Source organism: Centropristis striata, chromosome 16 (genome assembly GCF_030273125.1).
Source record: "Centropristis striata isolate RG_2023a ecotype Rhode Island chromosome 16, C.striata_1.0, whole genome shotgun sequence".
In the NCBI taxonomy this organism is placed as follows: domain Eukaryota; kingdom Metazoa; phylum Chordata; class Actinopteri; order Perciformes; family Serranidae; genus Centropristis; species Centropristis striata.
Window position 1 is genome coordinate 27,263,970 of NC_081532.1, and position 18,990 is coordinate 27,282,959.

The 18,990-nt window shown below is 41.1% G+C and overlaps 1 protein-coding gene across 1 annotated transcript; it reads left to right on the plus strand.

The window, feature by feature from the left end:
* Positions 1 to 579: 579 nt before the first annotated feature.
* sox11a (SRY-box transcription factor 11a) lies at positions 580 to 3,652 on the plus strand. Its single transcript, XM_059353227.1, has one exon. It carries the CDS (start codon positions 725 to 727, stop codon positions 1,817 to 1,819), a length of 1,095 nt encoding a protein of 364 aa, XP_059209210.1. The 5' UTR covers positions 580 to 724; the 3' UTR covers positions 1,820 to 3,652.
* The last annotated feature ends 15,338 nt before the right edge of the window (positions 3,653 to 18,990 follow it).

An 18,990-nucleotide genomic window follows, 5' to 3' on the forward strand; every position in this document is an offset into this window, starting at 1 on the left:
AATCACTGAAATGCATGAGGTTATACTAAAGTTAATGATAACATCGACTCTTCCTGTAAAGCCATTACCAGCTGCTAAAACGCATCCTTCTACAGCAGACAGGCAGGGCGCACCGACGCATCCACGCGCCTCCAACAGTGTCCAAGCGCCACCTTCAGTATCCAACCTGAGGGAGAGGGGGAAAGGCAAATAATCACATAGCCTACATCTTTTCCTCCAGACACATCTGTCTGGAGAATAACCTCTTCTTATACGTGATTTTTTTTCTTCCTTCACTTTAAAAAAAATAAGGGAATAGACGTGAGTGTTATGTGCGCTTTGGTGCTGAGATGTGCGTCTCCGGAGCGCATAGTGCTAACTGTGTGTTTAATATGCCTGTCTCGCCCGGCGTGTTGCCCCAGACACTGTGTACCACAAATCCCCACCTCCACTCCAATGAGAGCTCGGGAGGGAGGAATAAAAGGGTTAAGGGGAGTCTTGGATGGAGTCTGCTGGGCGGAGTGGAAGGGACCTGATTGGATGGCTGCGTGTGACGCAGGGGACATGAAAAAGCTGATAACTAGTTAAGAAGGCAGTTTGTAACTCTGGAAAAAGAGTGCAGAGCTTGAGACTATACATTACGCAGTGGACGTGGACGAACCGGCGCAAACACAGAGCTGAGCCGTGTTGGCTGATAGACACTGCAGCGTCCGGGACACACAAGTGACTTGAAAACAGAAGGACAATGGTGCAGCACACAGACCACAGCGAGACGGACGGGAGCATGTCCAGGGAGGCTACCGATTCGGAGGAGAGTGAATTTATGGCATGCAGCCCCGTGGCGATAAACCCGGACTGGTGCAAGACAGCAACCGGTCACATCAAGAGACCCATGAATGCATTTATGGTGTGGTCCAAAATCGAGAGGAGAAAGATCATGGAGCAGTCGCCGGACATGCACAACGCGGAGATTTCCAAGCGCCTGGGAAAGCGGTGGAAGATGCTCAAGGACAGCGAAAAGATCCCGTTTATCCGAGAAGCCGAGAGGCTGCGGCTAAAACACATGGCTGACTACCCCGACTACAAGTACAGACCCAAGAAAAAACCAAAGCTCGACAGTTCAAAATCATCAGCACCGTCTCCGGAGAAGTGCGGAAAAATAGCAAAGACTCCCAGCAAGAAGTGTTCAAAGATAAAGACTAAGAGCGGCTCCAAGTCCTCTCACGGCTACGGAGAGGACTGTGTGTTTCCCAGCTTAAAAGTTACAAAGACTGTGAAAAGTGAGCTCACCGATGAGGACGATGACGACGAGTACGAGGAGGACTACCGGATGGGGATTAAGGCGGGGGACGAGGAGCGCAGGAGGCCGTACAATGTAGCCAAAGTTCCCGCAAGCCCAACTTTGAGCTCCTCGGCGGAGTCCGAGGGGACGAGCATGTACGAAGAAGTACGGAACAACAACAGACTCTTTTACAATATCAAAAACATTACCAAGCAGAGCGCATTGCACGCTGCTTCTGTCTCACCAGCATCCTCCAGGTCGGTCTCCACATCCTCCTCCTCCTCCAGCAGCAGCAGCTCCTCTTCCGGCGAGGACGCGGACGATTTGCTGTTTGACTTTAGTTTAAATTTCGCCCCCAGCGCTCCAGGCACGGAGCTGGGCAACCCCAATTCAGGAAACCTCTCCCTGTCTCTTGTGGATAAGGACCTGGACTCTTTCAGTGAGGGCAGCCTGGGCTCTCACTTTGAATTCCCAGACTATTGCACGCCAGAACTCAGTGAGATGATTGCCGGGGACTGGCTGGAGGCGAACTTTTCCGACCTGGTCTTCACATACTGAATTGAAAAAAAAGTTCCTCTAGTAATAACAGAGAAGGGAGAAAGTAAATTATATATGTGTCCTGGTCAAGTTGTCCCTAGCCCGGCCTCCTGTGGGTTTTCTGAAGGGTCCTGGAGGGAGGTGGAGGACCAAGAGGCGAGGTGAGGTTTGAGGAATGAGATGCTTATGAAGCTGGTAGCAAAAAAAAAAAGTGTAAAGTCTGCAGACGTTTTTTTCTGGCAGCATGACAGGGTTTTATGGATTTTTTCCCCCGTAGGTCTGCATTTACTGTTCAGCTTAAACGGACCACAAAGGGAAAAAAACGTGAACTTCTATGCATCTTATCCTCTTAAAAACAAAAAAACTGCAGGGAGCTTAAAAACGGACTGTGGACTGACTCAAAGCAAATCTGTGAACTGACAATTGTTCAGGATGTTACTTTACAACGGTTTATGTAATTTCTAAATGCCGCAAATGTTTGTTTGTTTTTTGTAACTGATTCAGTTTACCTCCTGGTTTGGTAAATTAAGCAGCCTAAACCTCTACAGAATACAGGTGTGGAGGAAACATTTTGATACATAACAGACCTCATCTTTTTAAAAGAAAAGTAAGATATTTTCAGGCATATTTTTGTACAGTTAAAAGGGAATGTTCTTACTGTGCTTTCAGTGAGTTTCAGGCACTTCTTCCCTTTATCATTTGTTTTTAGCATGCAAGGGAGTCCTGGTTTTAAGGATTAAGTTAAATTAAAACTTGCATCAAAAATGCCTTGTGATTTCAAACTAGGTTTTGTACAGTTGTAGAGCAGATTTGTTGAGTATTTGTAGACGATACATGGCATCATGGGGAACACATACCTCAGAGCTGGAACTAGTTTCAAGATTGTATATGTACTGTAATATAGTAAAGTTAGGAGTTTATGTATATCATACTCGTGATATGTGGATGGGTCCCAATCGCAGGTGTGAAACTGGATTTTGGTATTTTTTATGGCACATACTGTTTTTCCCCCCTCTCATTTTTTTGTGCAATATATACTCTTAAGATACAGACCATCAACAATTGTAGCAAGTGATGGAAAAACAGACTTGTGCACTGTCAACATCATTTCATGTTATGATGCTGAAGCCTGTCCAGGCAGAAAAATAAACAAATCAGCTGGAACTGATACAAAACAATTAAATATGGCCTCATGGTGTGATGCATACTCTATAAACAGATTGATATCACAATTTGAATGTAATTTGACACATAATGGGCATATCTGACACCAAACCGAATCTGAAAACCGAAAATTAGGGAAATAAGGAGTTCTGCAGAAGGGCATAGTCTGATACAGTGGTGGTCTGGCATTAGTTTAAACAAGCAAGCAAAAAAGAACATTCCATAGTCCTGTTTCATGAAATGAAACTTTATTTTAAAACTGAAGACTGCCTTCTTTTTTTAAAACATTAACCATAAACCTGTATTTTTTATTTCTTGCACTTAAAAAGCAGATATTGTTTATTTTTATGTGGGTCTTACATATGAAGTCTGTTTGATAAAAAGGTTTTTGGAATATGACCTAATTATATGCCGAGACATTTTGTTGGAAGTTCTAGGCAGTAGTTACTTCACATTCCAAGTGTGAATCTGTCTTTGACTCATCTTTTAATAAATAAGTACCTACCACCATCGACTGTCCTTTCAGTTTGTGAATATATGTACACAAATGTGTTATTTGTTGCGTTTGCAAAGGATGTGATGACAGAATGATGCCTATTTTGTATGTAGGCTGATACTCTGAAATGGATGGGCTCAAACTAACATGTGAATTCACATTTAATAAAAAGGAAAAAAAAGGAAACTTTTAAACTGCAGTGTTGAGGTGCTTTACTGTCCCTGTTTCTGCTCAACTTTCTCTCACAACGCCTCCCTCTTAAAACGGACACTGCGGCTTTAAGAAATTGAATTGCCCGCTTGCCTGCGCTGAGCGATGTGATTGGTAGGCTTTGGTGGTCCCCTTGGAGACGGAGCTGGAAACAGGAGCCGCTCCTCGCAGTGTGTGGGAGCTCTCAGCCTGTCTGGCTTCCATTCAGAAAAGTAGCACTCTGCCCAGCACAGAACGGCTTGAGAGCTGTGCGAACAGAGGGGCTGAAAAAATGTCTAAATGTGACGTATGTTCACTGAGGGATAAACAATGGCACTTATTCCAGACAGATAGTGTTAGATTTCTTAAACCGCGCAGGGTCTTCTTCAGAAACACATTTAATTTTTGAAAGTAAACTCCAACTCTTGTCTAAAAGTCCACTAATCCTTCTTGTCAGGAGTTAATGTGTATGGGGAACAGGGTCAGTAGGTCGCTGTGAATAGTAATAATTGTTCCAGTGGTTGTCAGTTGCAGCTCTTCTCTCTGACCGCTCAGTGCCTCATTTCCTCCTGGGATAACAGATAAATAAAAGAAAATAGCTGGTAGGATACAAAAAGAGTAGGGATGACAAGAGCTGAGAACCCCTGAAGTCATCTAAAGAAAAACATCAATAAAAGTGGGTAAAATATACTGTGTAAAGCAGAACAAATAGTATATCTTGCATACACTAATATAATCAGAACACAATGTGATTATGACTCAGACTGAGCAATAGGGATGTTGTCATGGGCACAACTGCAGCTTTAAGTGCTCTGATATGAGAGTTGTTTATTAAAAAAGATGAACAATAGCAGCAGGCAGCCGCATATGATGCCATGTAAAATACAATTAGCATAACAAGCCATTCATTTAAAGTGATAACATCTTCACAGTGTTGCCTCTTGTTTGCCTCCAGAGGAGCGCAGATGCAGCCTTTTGTCTCCTCCGAGGCCTGCTTAGAGAAAGCCACCTCTCACAGACCATATATAAAGAACCAGAGGCCTCGGCCACTGAGAGATTTGTGTTCATTACAGCAATAGAATCTAATGATGAATATTTGCCATGCATGGCTGCACAGGTACTAGCCCCCCCATTAAGTCAGTTTGCAAATCTGTAATAAAACATTTATCTAGCTATTACTTTACCTGACCTATTGGTCAAAGTTGCTAATGGGTTCCAGGGCTATTCCCAATAGAATCTCAACATTGATTTTGTGTTCCTCTGAAATATCTGCTCAGGGCTAATGCCACCGGTACATGTTGAAATGAAATTAGTGACCCGTTGAAATTTCCTTCTATTTCCTCCTTAAATAAATAAATGGAAATCTAGAATGCTCCGGAGACGCTGAGTGAGATAGCGTCCTCCCAGGAATCCAGCGGGGGGGATATTGTGGCGACAAAAGAAAGTAATTTCCAATCCCTTTAGCGTTTAAATCATTCATATAACCCAGGATGTCACAGTCAAATGCTGTACGTGACACCTATACAAAGACCCCTGCCTCACAGCTCAAGCCTGGAGGTTGATCTTTCCCGTTTGCAAGTTGCTTAAATTGGACATCTAACATAAGATAAAACTCCTCTGTGTCTAAGTCCTCTGATGTTTAATCCAGTAATAATAAAACCAGTTATGTTTTTTTTCTCCTGCATGCGCACTGACTCTCACCCAGTGAGCTCAGATGCATTACATCACTGCTTAGCTTATGCCGCTGCGCAGTAAGATTCCATGTTGTGTCATCGTTGATCCACATGTGCTCCTCTTCTCCCAGTGGGAGGCTGTCTAATATTGCTGTGGGAATACTGATATATGCTCTCCATGCTGGAGGTTTCATAACAACAATAACAGCGCCGCTTGCCTAAATTTAAACCTGTTTACTGTCTGTTAATTGACGAGCTGGGCAGGATTTATGGTATCTGCTCCAGATCTGCTGTCGGATGGTTGTTGACACCCCCTTCTGTCCGAGCAAGCCCCTCTCCTGTTCTGTTACACAAGCATGTCACGCTGTTAGGCTCCTGCCAGTGCTTTACAGAACCTGCAAGCAATGTGACAGAGTATTGAAATGACACACAGGCAGTTGGCCCCACTGTGCAGCAGCAAGTCCTTATCCTGAACAGGTATTAAAAAAGCTATCTAGTACAAACATTTTGGAAAAATGTCAAAGAAGAACTGGAAAAAAATTTGGCAGTGGAACTTCCAATGGACTCTTTGTTATTTTTATTAGATGTATTTCCTGACCACCTGTTTACCACACAACATTTTGTTGATGATTGCAAGAAAATTATTACTATAAATTGGATAAAGACTGACCCCCCCATGATCACTCAGTGGTTACAGAAAGTAAAACATGTCTACATGATGGAATATATGACTGCCCAATTACAGCCAAAAGTAGCTGTTTTTATGAGAAGGCGGGCCCCAGTTACAGACTATATCGCTTAAGACTCTTATACACTATTTTTTTTTTTTTTTTTTGGAATACAGAACCAGATAAAATAGGTGTAATACCCTTTACAGTGCCATTTGTGTGACAGATGAGACCCAATCTCAAGATGTTCTGATTTGTTTTCCTTTGTGATGTTAATTGGCTGTAAATGTGCATAAAGGCAATAAAGTAAAAAAAAAAAAAAAAAGCTATCTGGACTATGAATATAATTAATTATCTTATGAATCCAGATAAAAACCCACATTTTTAATTCTAGGATGCCAGTATACCATGAAATCTTACATATAATGACCTCATAAGTGCTTATTTCTAATGTTGTCAGGGATAGTCAGGGAGAATTTGTCTGTAAAATTGCCTGCCTGAGCAACAGTCCAGCCCCTGTGTCCTCTACTCCAGTCTTGGCCTGGGGCGACTCCTGCTGCTGTTGATGGCTATCCATTTGCTCTGCCCTCCCAGTGTATGGGAGGGAGGCAGAGAGGGAGCATCGGCCCCATCTGCTGCACTGATATTTACTATCCCTTCACATTTGTGAGAAGGGGGGGTGGCAAAGGCCCAATTCCCTCATGGTGTTTTAGCACTCTGGCAGATACACACATGTGCATGCACACATTAGAAGAGAGTGAATGAGAGAGAGAGAGAGAGGTAGAAAAAGTGCCGTTCATATGAACCAGAGTTAAACTTGATGCGGTTTGGGTACAAAACAGGCAGTGTAACAGATAATAAGTGTGTAGCTGGGGGCAAGTAACCCGCACGGTCTGCTGCTGCCTAATTTTCCATTCACAACTTCATTGCAGTTTTTCATTATTTAGCAAAGGCAATGAGACATTGAAAAGAAGTTTGGGGGAGCTGCTGTGCTGAAAGCAGACACAGCAGGTTGTCAAGAGCAGTTTAAGCTGGCGGTGCTATTGTCTCGTCGACACAGAAACAAACAGTTCAATCACTCCTCCCCGAATATGTTCTGACACGTGGTAAGATCTCATTGGGAGAAGGTCACTTTTTTTGTGGGGAGCTGCTGGAGGTCGCGCATCAGTCATGTGAATTATCTGTTGAGAGGGCAGCAACTCGCTTGCACACCTGCTTCCCTTTTCAAATCCAAACTCTAGAGTATTCTGTTAATTGAATGGAGTGTCCTGGGTGACATTTTGCAGGTTTGGGGTTCAATACGTGCTATGTGATCCACTCAATGCGCGAGAGAAAATAAATTCAGCCTTTTTTTGGTTTGAAAAAGCCCACAATAATGGGCTGGTTGTAATTAGAGCCATCTTGTAATGACATCTAGCTCTGTTTAGAGAGCAATCCCGCAAGTTATCCGGCCTGATTGCGGTCAGTTTAGAATTTACATAACCTTGTTTGGAATTAATTGTGACTCTATGCTTGATATTTATCTTAGAGCTTATGGCAGCTGCAGGAGCCCCCTGCGCTTTCCAAGAAGAAAAGGTTGGTCAAACAGGGTCATTATGAGTCATCATGTATGCAGCATGTTGTTGCCAAATCACATTTTAATCCACATTAGAGTGTAAATGTGTGTGTTTTTATTAAGTTACATTCATTTGGTTTAGTTTTATAGCTTTGGATAATCCAGTAGTCCATATGTGTTTATATGTGGTTGTTGACCAGATAATGTCGTTGCCCTCTAATCAAATGGAGTGTATTATAGTATATTATTAGAGCTCACTGCTCTCTTATTGCATGTGTGTATCTGCTGAGGAGAGTCTGTTTGGCTTTTTGCCCAGATGCATGGATTTAAGACCACAGCGTTTACCCCCTCCCCCGTTTTTGGAGTCAGGGATTGTGTGTGTGTGTGTGTGTGTGTGTGTGTGTGTGTGTGTGTGTGGCTTTTCAGACTGTTCTTATTATCTGTTCGTCGTTATATTCTTGAAAAGTAATGCACTCTAATTCGTAAATAACCCACAAAATTCTGAGCCAGGAGGCGCTGCTTGTTACGACCCATATTGACGATTGTTGTAAGGAGGCGACCTCTAGTGGCCGTAGTAATTATGACAGGAGCAAAGGAGGAAGTGAGGCTACGGTAAAAAGTTTAATTAGCGCGTGTCACACAAACACAGAGCTTGGACCCAGCCGCCGGTGCACTTCAGGAACCAACAGTCAACACTGTTATTTTTAGTTAGCCTTTTAATTTAATTTCCATAAGTGGATACTTTATGTTCTATGTCACCTACGTTACTTCAACCCAAATCCTGAATGTTTTTATTAACCTTAAACAAGTAGTTTTGATGCCTAAACCTTATCATGTAGTTCAGCTCTCACGGTCTCATGTTTAAGTGACCATCTTTTGATTAAAGCATGTCGTAATAAAAATCATTGCGTGTTGAAAACAGTGACTATCACATTTTTAAAACAACAAATGTCATAAAAACATGATAAGCTCACAGACAACCAGCCAACATATCCTCATGAACGGTTATCTTACAGTCCACATATGTTCATATATTGTTTAAAAAACATAATGTTCTATTAATTAAAATAGTAATAGTAAGTAATTAAAACCATTGCGTGGTGAAATCAGCGACTATCACACAACAGCTACTGATTCACAACATGAACTAGAACATTATGTTTCTCATACGATATCATACGAACAGTGGTAGATTGGAAGATAATGGTTAATGAGGATACATTGGCTGGTTGTCTGTGAGATTATAAGGTTTTTTTCTTTATTTTGGGTTAACCTGATGCAGAAACCTGTTCTGAGTACAGACTAGTCCATAGACTGGTTCTTTCCATTGAGTATGCTGGTTTTGATCCCAGCACATAGAGCATGCTATTCTAGTTGTAATAAAACTCAGTTAGGGGGAAGTGCCTACTCTTCTGCAAGTCTTCAATTTAATGATACCAACAACAGACATTCATGACCCCCTACCTTCCCACCCCAGGATTAAGTCACGCAGTAATCTAGATTCAAAACTGCAGCTCGAGGGGAGCCCATGCAATTTCCCCCTAAAGCTAGAGCAGAGCCAGCAGTTGGTCATTCATATGCATCTGAAATCTAATACTCTGCTGCTGTGCCCCTCAGTGGCCCCACCTTTCCTGACTCACCAGTGAACCTCGACTCCTCCAGTGCACTCTGACCATTATACACTCTGTCTTTCCTCCCTCTCTTCCTTGCCCTCCCCCTCTCCTCTCTATTTGCATGTTACCCAGGTTACACTGTCAGGGTACCCCCTCACAGTTAGACTCGACGCAGGGTCTCATTTGATAGTCTTTGCTGCTTCAGTAAATAATTAGCACACTGAATCCTCTGGGGCCCTATACAGGAAGCATGGCTTGCTTACCAGGGGGGCTAAGGTTCTAATGATTGCTATCCTGCAAGGTTTTTGATAGCGGGCCCCCTGCCTCCTCCTTCAACACCGTCTACGTGAAAAACACATACCCTTCTAGAATTAATTATGAATGTGAATCTGGATGGAGCTAAACAGATTTGATTTACATTCTGAGACATTTTGAGCTGTAATAAAATGCTCGGTGAGTTTTCTGCTTGTGAGGAAACTGATAAGAGGAATACACTTGAAAACAGATGTTTTTAGGTGCTTTGCAGGAATAAATGTGATTATGTTCGGCAATCAATCAGATTGAAATGTTGATTTACATATGTAGTCATTGAGACAATGAAAAATCTAATTACACCAATATACTGTGTAATGACTTATTGTATAAAACATTTCTTCCAAATCATAGCACCATTTTAACAGCTCTATTCTTCCCAATAATCTTGTACTTCTGGTAACGCAATCCATATTTTACCAAACCAGAAACATCAAACAATTGCCAGATGGATGTTTGACCTCACTGATTAGCAAAGGAGACACTCAGACAAAGTAATGCGCTCTCAGGATTGCATCTATAAAATGACAACTCCTGCCAACAAGTCCATTAACTGCATGTAGATTTTAATGGCTCTGTCCAACTATAGATGCAGAGAAAACTTCAGATGTTATTGTAAAAGATGGAGAGACTAAATGAAAATGTGCCAAGAGCTGAGTGGGACTTAAAAAACTTCCCTCCCCCCATGCCCTCCAGTGCATGTTGAACCCAAAAAAAAAAAAGGGCAAAACGAATCATGCTGTTGAATAATTCATATGTATGCGGATGAACAATTCATATGCATCATGCTGGATCTATATCCATTATGGAGAAATGTTGTGTTCATGAAAAATACAGCTACATCTTAAAGCAAGTAAAGCAGTATATTTTGGAGTTAAGCACACAGCTGGCAGTTCCACTCCTCCCAACAGGATTCGTAGGTTGATTTTCATTGTCTCCCCAGAGTTCCCATCAGAGTTTGAGGCCTAAACCAGAGGAACATGTGGCCCAGTCAAGGCGACAACCAAGACAGTGTAGGGACACATTTTTACACGCTACTGCCACATATGTGGTGCACGCAGCCTCTGTGGGAGGTTCTGGGTGGTTGTAGATTGTTTGTAGCCAGTGGGGACTGGAGCTATAGTGTCTGAGGAGATGTGACATGTAGCCCCACTCCTCACCACTGATACACACAAACACTGCTGACACACATGCACACACACAGTCGCATTCTCTCTCTGCTTCTCTCCTGGCTGGTCAGAGTTATTCATTTCGTTGAGCACCTCAGCCGCCAGCAGAGAAATGCTGTCACTGGGTCATTACAAATACCCACAGGCAGTAGAGAATGTCCTCACAGATACAGGAGACAAACGTGGGCCTGCATGCCGCTGCCTGAGAGAGAGCTGCTGTTTGATGGTGTTCTGAATGACCTACATTTCCCTCCTTCAGATTTTTCATATTGGACCTGATGAAATCACGGATCACTAATCCGAGACCCTACAGAATAGAGTTATTTTCTCTCACACATTATACAAGTGAAATACACAGACGTACCGCAGCCAAGTTCATTTCACGTCTTGAAAACATATGTTTTAGTTCAAGACAACACTGTCTATAGTTTCTTTTTCCGTCATATTATTTGTTATATTATGGATTATGGTGTGATACAGTGATTTTCGTTTATGTTTTAGTTGTATTGTCAGCTCTCCTCAAATAATAACAAAGTCCATAGAAGAATAGAATGTCCTCAATTTCATCTTAATTTCAGGCAAGAGAAAATAAAATATTATATTTGCAGATGATCAATAATCACCTTTTTTGCTTTGTTTTGTTTTGTTTGATATATCTATATATATCAAATATATAGATATATAGATATATATATATCGCAATTGTTGATCTGCTTGACTGCATAAAAGAAGTGGACGTGGTCACAGTGACAACACACATTAGTTTGAGGTTTTTTGGAGCCAGGAGTGCCCATATTTGGAAGGAAGGGTGGAGCTGAGGAGGGGGACGCTAAGTTACGAGCTAACACTAGCACTAGCGTCACTGAACACTAAACGACACTTTGTGGTGACCAAAATGATACAATTAGCTTCATAAACTGAAAACACACTGTGAAAGGGTTAAAGTTCAAAGACAAAAACACACAGGGCGGTGTGGCCACACTTTAAAGCGTGGTCTATTTGACTGTAAATTATTTTATTAACAAAAGTGAACATCATGATGTACTGAAAAATTAAAACTAGCGATTGAGATCAGAAACATGTCAGGGAAATGTATAATGAGGTAATAAATCAGACGACATCAAACTTCTTTTTGCATGCAATTGGAGTGGCTCCCTGCTGGTGTCTTTTGGTACAACTGAATGTAAACTGAATGCTAAACAACGCTTTTAGGTGACCAAAATGTTACAATCACGTTTCATTAACTAAAAACACTATAAAATGGTCAAAGTTTGAAGACAAAAACACACATGGCGTCAAATTAGCGACTTGTCATGACAAGGTAGCCACATCCTAAAGCATAGTCTATTTTACTCTAAATGGTACTTTTATTTACAAAATTAAAGCCATGAACATGGGATTAAGACTGTAAACTTTGACTGTAAAATGTATATTGAGGTAATAAATCAGACTAAATAAAACTTATTTTGCAAACCAGTTGAGTCGCCCCCTGCTGGCCATTGTAAAGAATGCAGGTTTAAGGTGCGCCTTCATTGGTTTCCATTGCCGCTTGATCTTGATGCTAAGAACTGTTTTGTTAGTTTTATACTCTCCTGTAGGGACACAGATATATATTTTGTGGTTCCCTTTACAACCATACATAAATATGTTCAAATAAACGACTCAAGAACTTGTGTTGATGAAGCATTGTGCAAAGGCAGTGGTCAGCAAGAGAAGGTCCTGGTTACACTGGGCATCCCTCAGGGGTGAGTGTGTGTAACTGATATCCCTTTCATATACACCTCATGTATGGCATATATTGACTGCAGGTTCAATCTACATTTAATCATTCACACCAGACTCTTGGTCAAAATGCTTTTTTACACAAGACCCAGGCTTGCAGCTGTACTTCCTTCATGTTGACTGTATGTGGCTCACCTCTGCGGCAGGATGGTCATACGCTATTTTTACGCAGTGGTGAGATGAGGGACACAACCGTGATCAAAAGAGGAGTGCTCATTGATTTTCAAAACCACACATTATGCTGCAAATATATATCAAAGGGAACAGCCTGCATGGCCTCTGTGATATGCTCAGCATGATTTAAACATGCTAAGGCCATGTTTAAGCCTCAAGCTAACACATTTTAACTCTGAGTAACGAGGTGTTACTGCCTCCATGCCTGCACATGGGAGCCACTGAGGTAAAAAAAAAAAAAAATCAAAATGGGTATAAAGGGAGTAAGAGAGAGGAATACAAGGAATTGTGCCACTGTGATTTGATGAATTATTAAACTCCTCTTTACAGATTTCTTAATTAGAAAGGGTAATCCAGTAATTAACATGAGGACCAGCTGGCTGGTACAGTATATCACTGAGACATATAATCCCACTTCCAGTATTACTGTGAGCTGCAACTTCCTCTCTCATAAAAACTCACTAATAATCCCATTAGGTCTTACTACAGAAACTATACTCATCTTTTAAGCGCAGGCCTCAACCGTGTAATTGCTGTGCATTTAAAGCAATTTGGTCAGTGGCGACAGAAACCTGCTTACTGCTGAAAAGTTAATGACACTGAAAGCCAATACTATACCCCGACCACTTACCCCCACTGTTTGACAGAATTTGTCATTACACAGTTCCTTACTCAAAAAACGGGATTTTACATTTCCAATGTTTGCTCTTAAAGGAATACATCGCCCTTGAAAATGACCATCTGTACGGCAATTACTCACCCCGTGTTACCTTGAACTTTCTTTCTTTCTACAGTGAACAGAATAATATCACTGATGAACTGAAGCAAATGGGCGCCACATTAAACAACAGTAAAACTTTATCAAAACAGCCGTTCCATTTCAGCGTGAGACTATAATCGCTTCAGTGTTTTAAATAATAAGATTTAGCTAAGGATGTTAAAAATTAACCATTCACATAAATCAACAATAAGAATTTTGACTGATTAGTGCTATCAGTTGAAATATACTGTAAAAAAAATGTTGTTTTTACGATAAAAAACCGGCAGATGTGGTTGCCAGAACTTTACAGTGCAACTTTTTTTGATATTACGGTAAAAAGATTGGCACTGTTGATTTCACTTTTAAGATTGCCATTTTATTCCATATTTTACTGTTAAAAAAATCAATCAAAAGAAACGCTGTTCTGCCATATAATTGACAAGAAAATACTTTATGAATGCCGCATGAATTAAAGATTTTACCATTAAATATTACAGTATTTTTTTGTTAGAGATATGGTGTTTAGTACATTTAACAGTAAGAAAAAGTATTTTTTTCAAAAAATAAATGCAAAAATTACAGTGATGGCTTGTATATATATTACAGTATTTTTTGCTACAAACACGGTGCCAGTGTATTTTACAGTGGAGTATTGTTTTCTAAAAAATGTAAAAAATACTGTTTTGGCTGATATATACATTTTCGGTGTTTCATTGTTACTGAAACTGAATTAACCCATTTATCATTTTACCTTTTTTTACTGTCATGGTTTAGCAGTTTTTCACCGTAAACTCTACAGACATTTTTTACAGTGTAGTATAATTAAAAAATATGCCTTGGAGTAGCTTACTGGAAAGCTTAAAACACAACTTGCAAGTACTTACTCCACCAGCAAGTTACTCTTTAGCCGCGTCTGCCTAGCATAATGCTACTCTGTGTTGCTAATGCACTAGCAAGTTGCATTTTTAGCTCTTTTTTCTGATAAGTTTGTGGCTTTCATAACCAACCGTTGGGCCCTGTTAAAAATGTAGAGCTACGTGAAACTTTCTACTTTATTGATGGCCTAGCAGGTTTAATAGCTGACATCCTTGCAGCTAAAAGCGGCTGCATGTGTCCAAAAATGCAAGCAACATCGTGGCTACGCTACGGCTAGGCTACAAGTCTAAAGCTGTGTGCAGACGCGGAACACAGAAAGGATGGTTAAACCTACTTTCACGGACGGGTGAACTGGGACTCAACTGCCTGCTTGTCTATTAACCATTAACAGTAAATGATCAAGAAAATTCAAAATTAGCATCCCTATATAACACATTTGTTTGGTGAGTACTGAGCATAAAACTGCTCAATTTTTTCAAGCATTCCACATAACACAGGGGTCATTAATTTATATACAAATGATAATTTTAAGGACAAAGTATTCCTTTAATGCTACTAAGGCAAGGACGCAACAAAAAAAATGTTCTGTCAGGTCTGACAGTCATGGATTATTACGTTGCAAGAGCAAAGGGTGGATTGCAGGGGCTTGTTGTCCATGGAGGTAATACCACTGAGGACTCGACAGTGAGTGGCAACAAAGATGTGTTCAAATTGTGTTTAAAGAGAGATACAAGACATCAAAGTGATTGAATGGTCACAATATCAGATTTAGTTGTTTTTGTCCAATTTCAATCAGGCACTTGGCTTGTTCCTGTCATGACAGAGTCCCCTAGCACATTGGAATTGCGTGACTGATATCTCATACACTAGATTTCTCACTTCAGTGCACCCTAGAATCCAACCTGCCCAACCCTACCACCCACACATACACGCTTCCTCTCACCGCTCCTGCAATCTCCAACCCCCCATCACATCCATCCAAACTAAACCACCTTTATGGCCATATTTCTGTAAAGTCCGCTGCCTTGATTTGCTTTGGCATTCCTGTCCTTATTCATCCAGTGGGGCTGTGAGCTGGAATAATTAGGAGAACGCCATAAGGCCCCTGCCTCCTGACAAGTGATCAACAAACAATGATTTATGAGGCCATCTTGTATCAGGGGATGACCATTGATTTAAACACACAAAGAAAACACACATGCATGGACACACACACACAACTTCATGACACAGATGACCATACGCATAAATCAGATTCAATGTCTCTCCATTTTCAGGTAGCGTTGTTTTATGCTGACCTATCCTATTTATCATTCACTTTAATAAACACCAAAACTGATAAGCCCACAGCTTGATATGGATTTGACGAGCGATCTGACTGGGAATATTGTGCACTGTTTAAAATCCCTTGAATGCTCGAACGAACCTTCTGCAAATCAATTTTGTCGCTCTTTTACTTCATAGATGCTGATTCCACATATTTTCTAGCTGTTGTTTTAGATATTGATTGTCACAGAGGCCTGGAAGAAACACGATGCAATGTCTGCATCTTACCATTCAGAATGAGTCTAGTATATCACTTTGGCCTGTCCGTTGTTTTGGTATGCCTAGGTAAGTTTTCTTGACAGACAACATGCATACTGTGTTTTATTACCCCCGCCAGCTGCAGGGTCATTACACATTGCTCTTCCTGTGAAATCGTAGGATCATATTTCCATGTGTACTGGAAAGCGGCGGCTTCAGATACTGATTAATGAGTAATGAAATGGCTTTTAGTTATTACAGGATGAAAATATTAATATGAGAGATGCTGAGTGAGAAGAAGGGCGCCTTTATTATGTTACCAGTCTGTTCCATCATCTCATAGATCTGTCATAGGTTCATGGCGTCAAAGAGATTAAGAAGCCATATTAGTCATCAAACGCTAAGTGATTCTGTTCCTATTAGAATGGGCGCAGGCTGTCATCATCATATAAGACTCCTTTTAGCACTCAATAAATCGCAGTCCGCATTCATTTTGTGCTTATGATATGCTGCCCTTGGCAAAATGTCCCAAATAGTTTACTTTATAGTCAATAACAAACACATTTAATTGATATTAATTCAATCATTTAGTGCTACCAAGCATAGCAGTGGGAAATGATTATTGTTTTCTACAAGTATAAGACACATGTTAAGTGCCTTAGAGACATAAGACAATGTTGGGATGAAGTCGGCATTATTGTCTTTCCTTACCACAGATTGATCGCCACTGCAGTCAGGTCGATATGTGTCCAAACATGACGTTAATAAGGTGACTGTACTGTCTGTCTGTACCGCAATACCACAGAGCATGATGATGCACAAGTGTTGCATATATGTATGGGAAAGTGTCCAAGAGAGACATAGTCTCCAGGCTGAATGCTATCTTTCATCCTCCGTCCTCCTTCTTTGGTGTGCGATGGTATGAATGGCCGCCATTATGGTCATTGCAATTACACTGCTGTTAGTGATTGTTGTTGGTCAGAGGCAGCAGATCAAAAGGAGAGGATCCATATTGATTATATGCCATTGTAAGGGAATGACCAAGTCAAGCTCTCACACAGTGGCCGAACCTGTGCGCTCTGTATTCGGTGATTGACTCCTCCTCTGCTTTAACTCGCACTGTGGCGGTGGAATAATTGAGCATGCCGCATGAATCCAGTATTAGAGATTCATGTGTCTCACCCCACCTCTTCCTCTCAGCGCTCACTTCAGCTGGCGGATGATTGAAAGGCCTCTGGTGTCTCCCTGCTCTACGTGGATAAGCAGTTGTCATAGGAAAACATCAATACTTGAATGGATAGACAGTTTTATCCATTGATTAAACACTGAGTGAATGCACAGAGTACTCACCCCCTCGCGAAGACCGACGTCCATGCCAGTAACTACCCCCCTCCTCCATTTTTGTGATTTAGGGTACATTTGTGCAATGATCTCTAAGTGCGGTGTCATTCCCTTACCTCGCCATATTTGCGAGAGCATAATCGATAACTTCATTGGCGCTCCGCTGCAGTGTGGACGGAGAATCATGGCGGTGGGGACAGCGATGTTTTATATTGTTGCATAAGGTCAAGCCCATGTTTCTCCTGCTCAGAGAATTGGTTCGGAAATAGCCCCATCAACATTGATGAAGCAATGACGAATGGGAATTATGCTGTGACAGGTCAAAAATTGCCACTTGAAAAATTCGAATCAATCACAATTCCTCTCATTTTACATTGTAAAGTCAGCGGTATTGTTAGCCATGAGTTATGCTTCTTTTTAGCAGTCTTAACATAAGAATACTGCATATTTTTTCATTTAATATATTTACTTCTAATCTGATTATTTTACACGTTTTCATAGGGACTTAATGAGCCAAACTCAACAAACTTGTGATTGTGATGCCCATATTCATTCGACATTTAAAATTCTAATAATGCAAAGACAGAAGGATGGCGTCTGACTGACACTTGGGACTCCTGCAGCGCCTGGTCAAATAGGACTCTTATTATGGTAGGGATCTCATTCAGATGGTCATTAGGCAATCAAATGAGAATAATCTGCCTGGATCTCAATTACGAGGAAGCCAATTCTCCTGGTGCGCCGATGGCCTTTCAGAGAAGTACTGAGCCTTACCAGGTGTGTTGCTCTTGCACTGATTGCTCATTTGTGCCCGAGAGATCTCCCTATGTGTGAATGCCCTTTATGACGGCGGAGGGAAATGCCAGTGGGAAAAGTATTGTGCATGAATATGGAGCGGAAAGGGTAAAACAAGCACAATTGTTTCCTGGATTTCATTCATGGCTTTCGTCATTAAGAGGCACCCAGTAAACATTCATTACCTCACTGTGTGCTGCGAGTATCAGAACACCAGCACACTTTAGTTTATTTTCATCATATTTTTACAAGCTTTCTTTAAAGGTGTTATCTTGTTAGTGAGTAAGTGAGATTCCCAAGTCGTTTTTTATTGTGAAGCATATCTAGGTGCTTTATAAATACTGTGAATGTTTCAAAATGCTCAATTTATGGAGAAATTCACATAGCCCGGATTCAGTAACAGTGCCAGAAAGGAGCTGTCAGGAGGTTGTAATGTCACAACTATACTATACAGAATAGGAAGTGAGTGAGAAAGAGACGTTACAGTAACATTACAGCCATTCCCCGGCTGCAATGAAGGTGCAGAGATGCAGAGAGCACAGATGCAGAAGACCTGAATACACTGACCAATCGGAGCAGACTAGACTTTTTCGGGAGGGCGGTTTACAGAGACAGGCCCTACATTTTTTTTTTTTACAAAAATCTTTGTATAAAATAAGTTTGTAGGAAAAAAAAACAGAATCCACGCCATTTTAGAGGGTGAATACAGGTATATTCAAGCAGACAAAATAAAGTTTTTTTTACATTAAAGCATGTAAACATACAAAATGTAAGCATAAACCTGAAAAACTAGCACAATCCCTGTCCTTTTTTTCGTTCATATGCTACACATATGCTTTAAATTCACCAGCTACTGTAAACCAAAAGTAGCTAAAAGGCCCTCTAACATGAAGCGTGTTGTTTTCAAGGGCGTCCATTTGCTCTGTCCTAGGCCAAAACAGCAGTGGCCGTTGCCCTCAGCATTAACCCCTGCTGGCTCCTAGAGGTTAAAACCCCTCTGTTGATTTACAGCAGTCAGTGGACACAGCGGCCATTAAAAAGATGTAAATTTGGGCTGTTTGTAGAGAGAGAGGTGCATGAACCCAGTGACGGACCACCCAC

Coding starts and splice junctions, on each gene's coding strand:
- sox11a (XM_059353227.1), top strand. CDS start 725: ATGGTGCAGCACACAGACCACAGCGAGACGGACGGGAGCATGTCCAGG.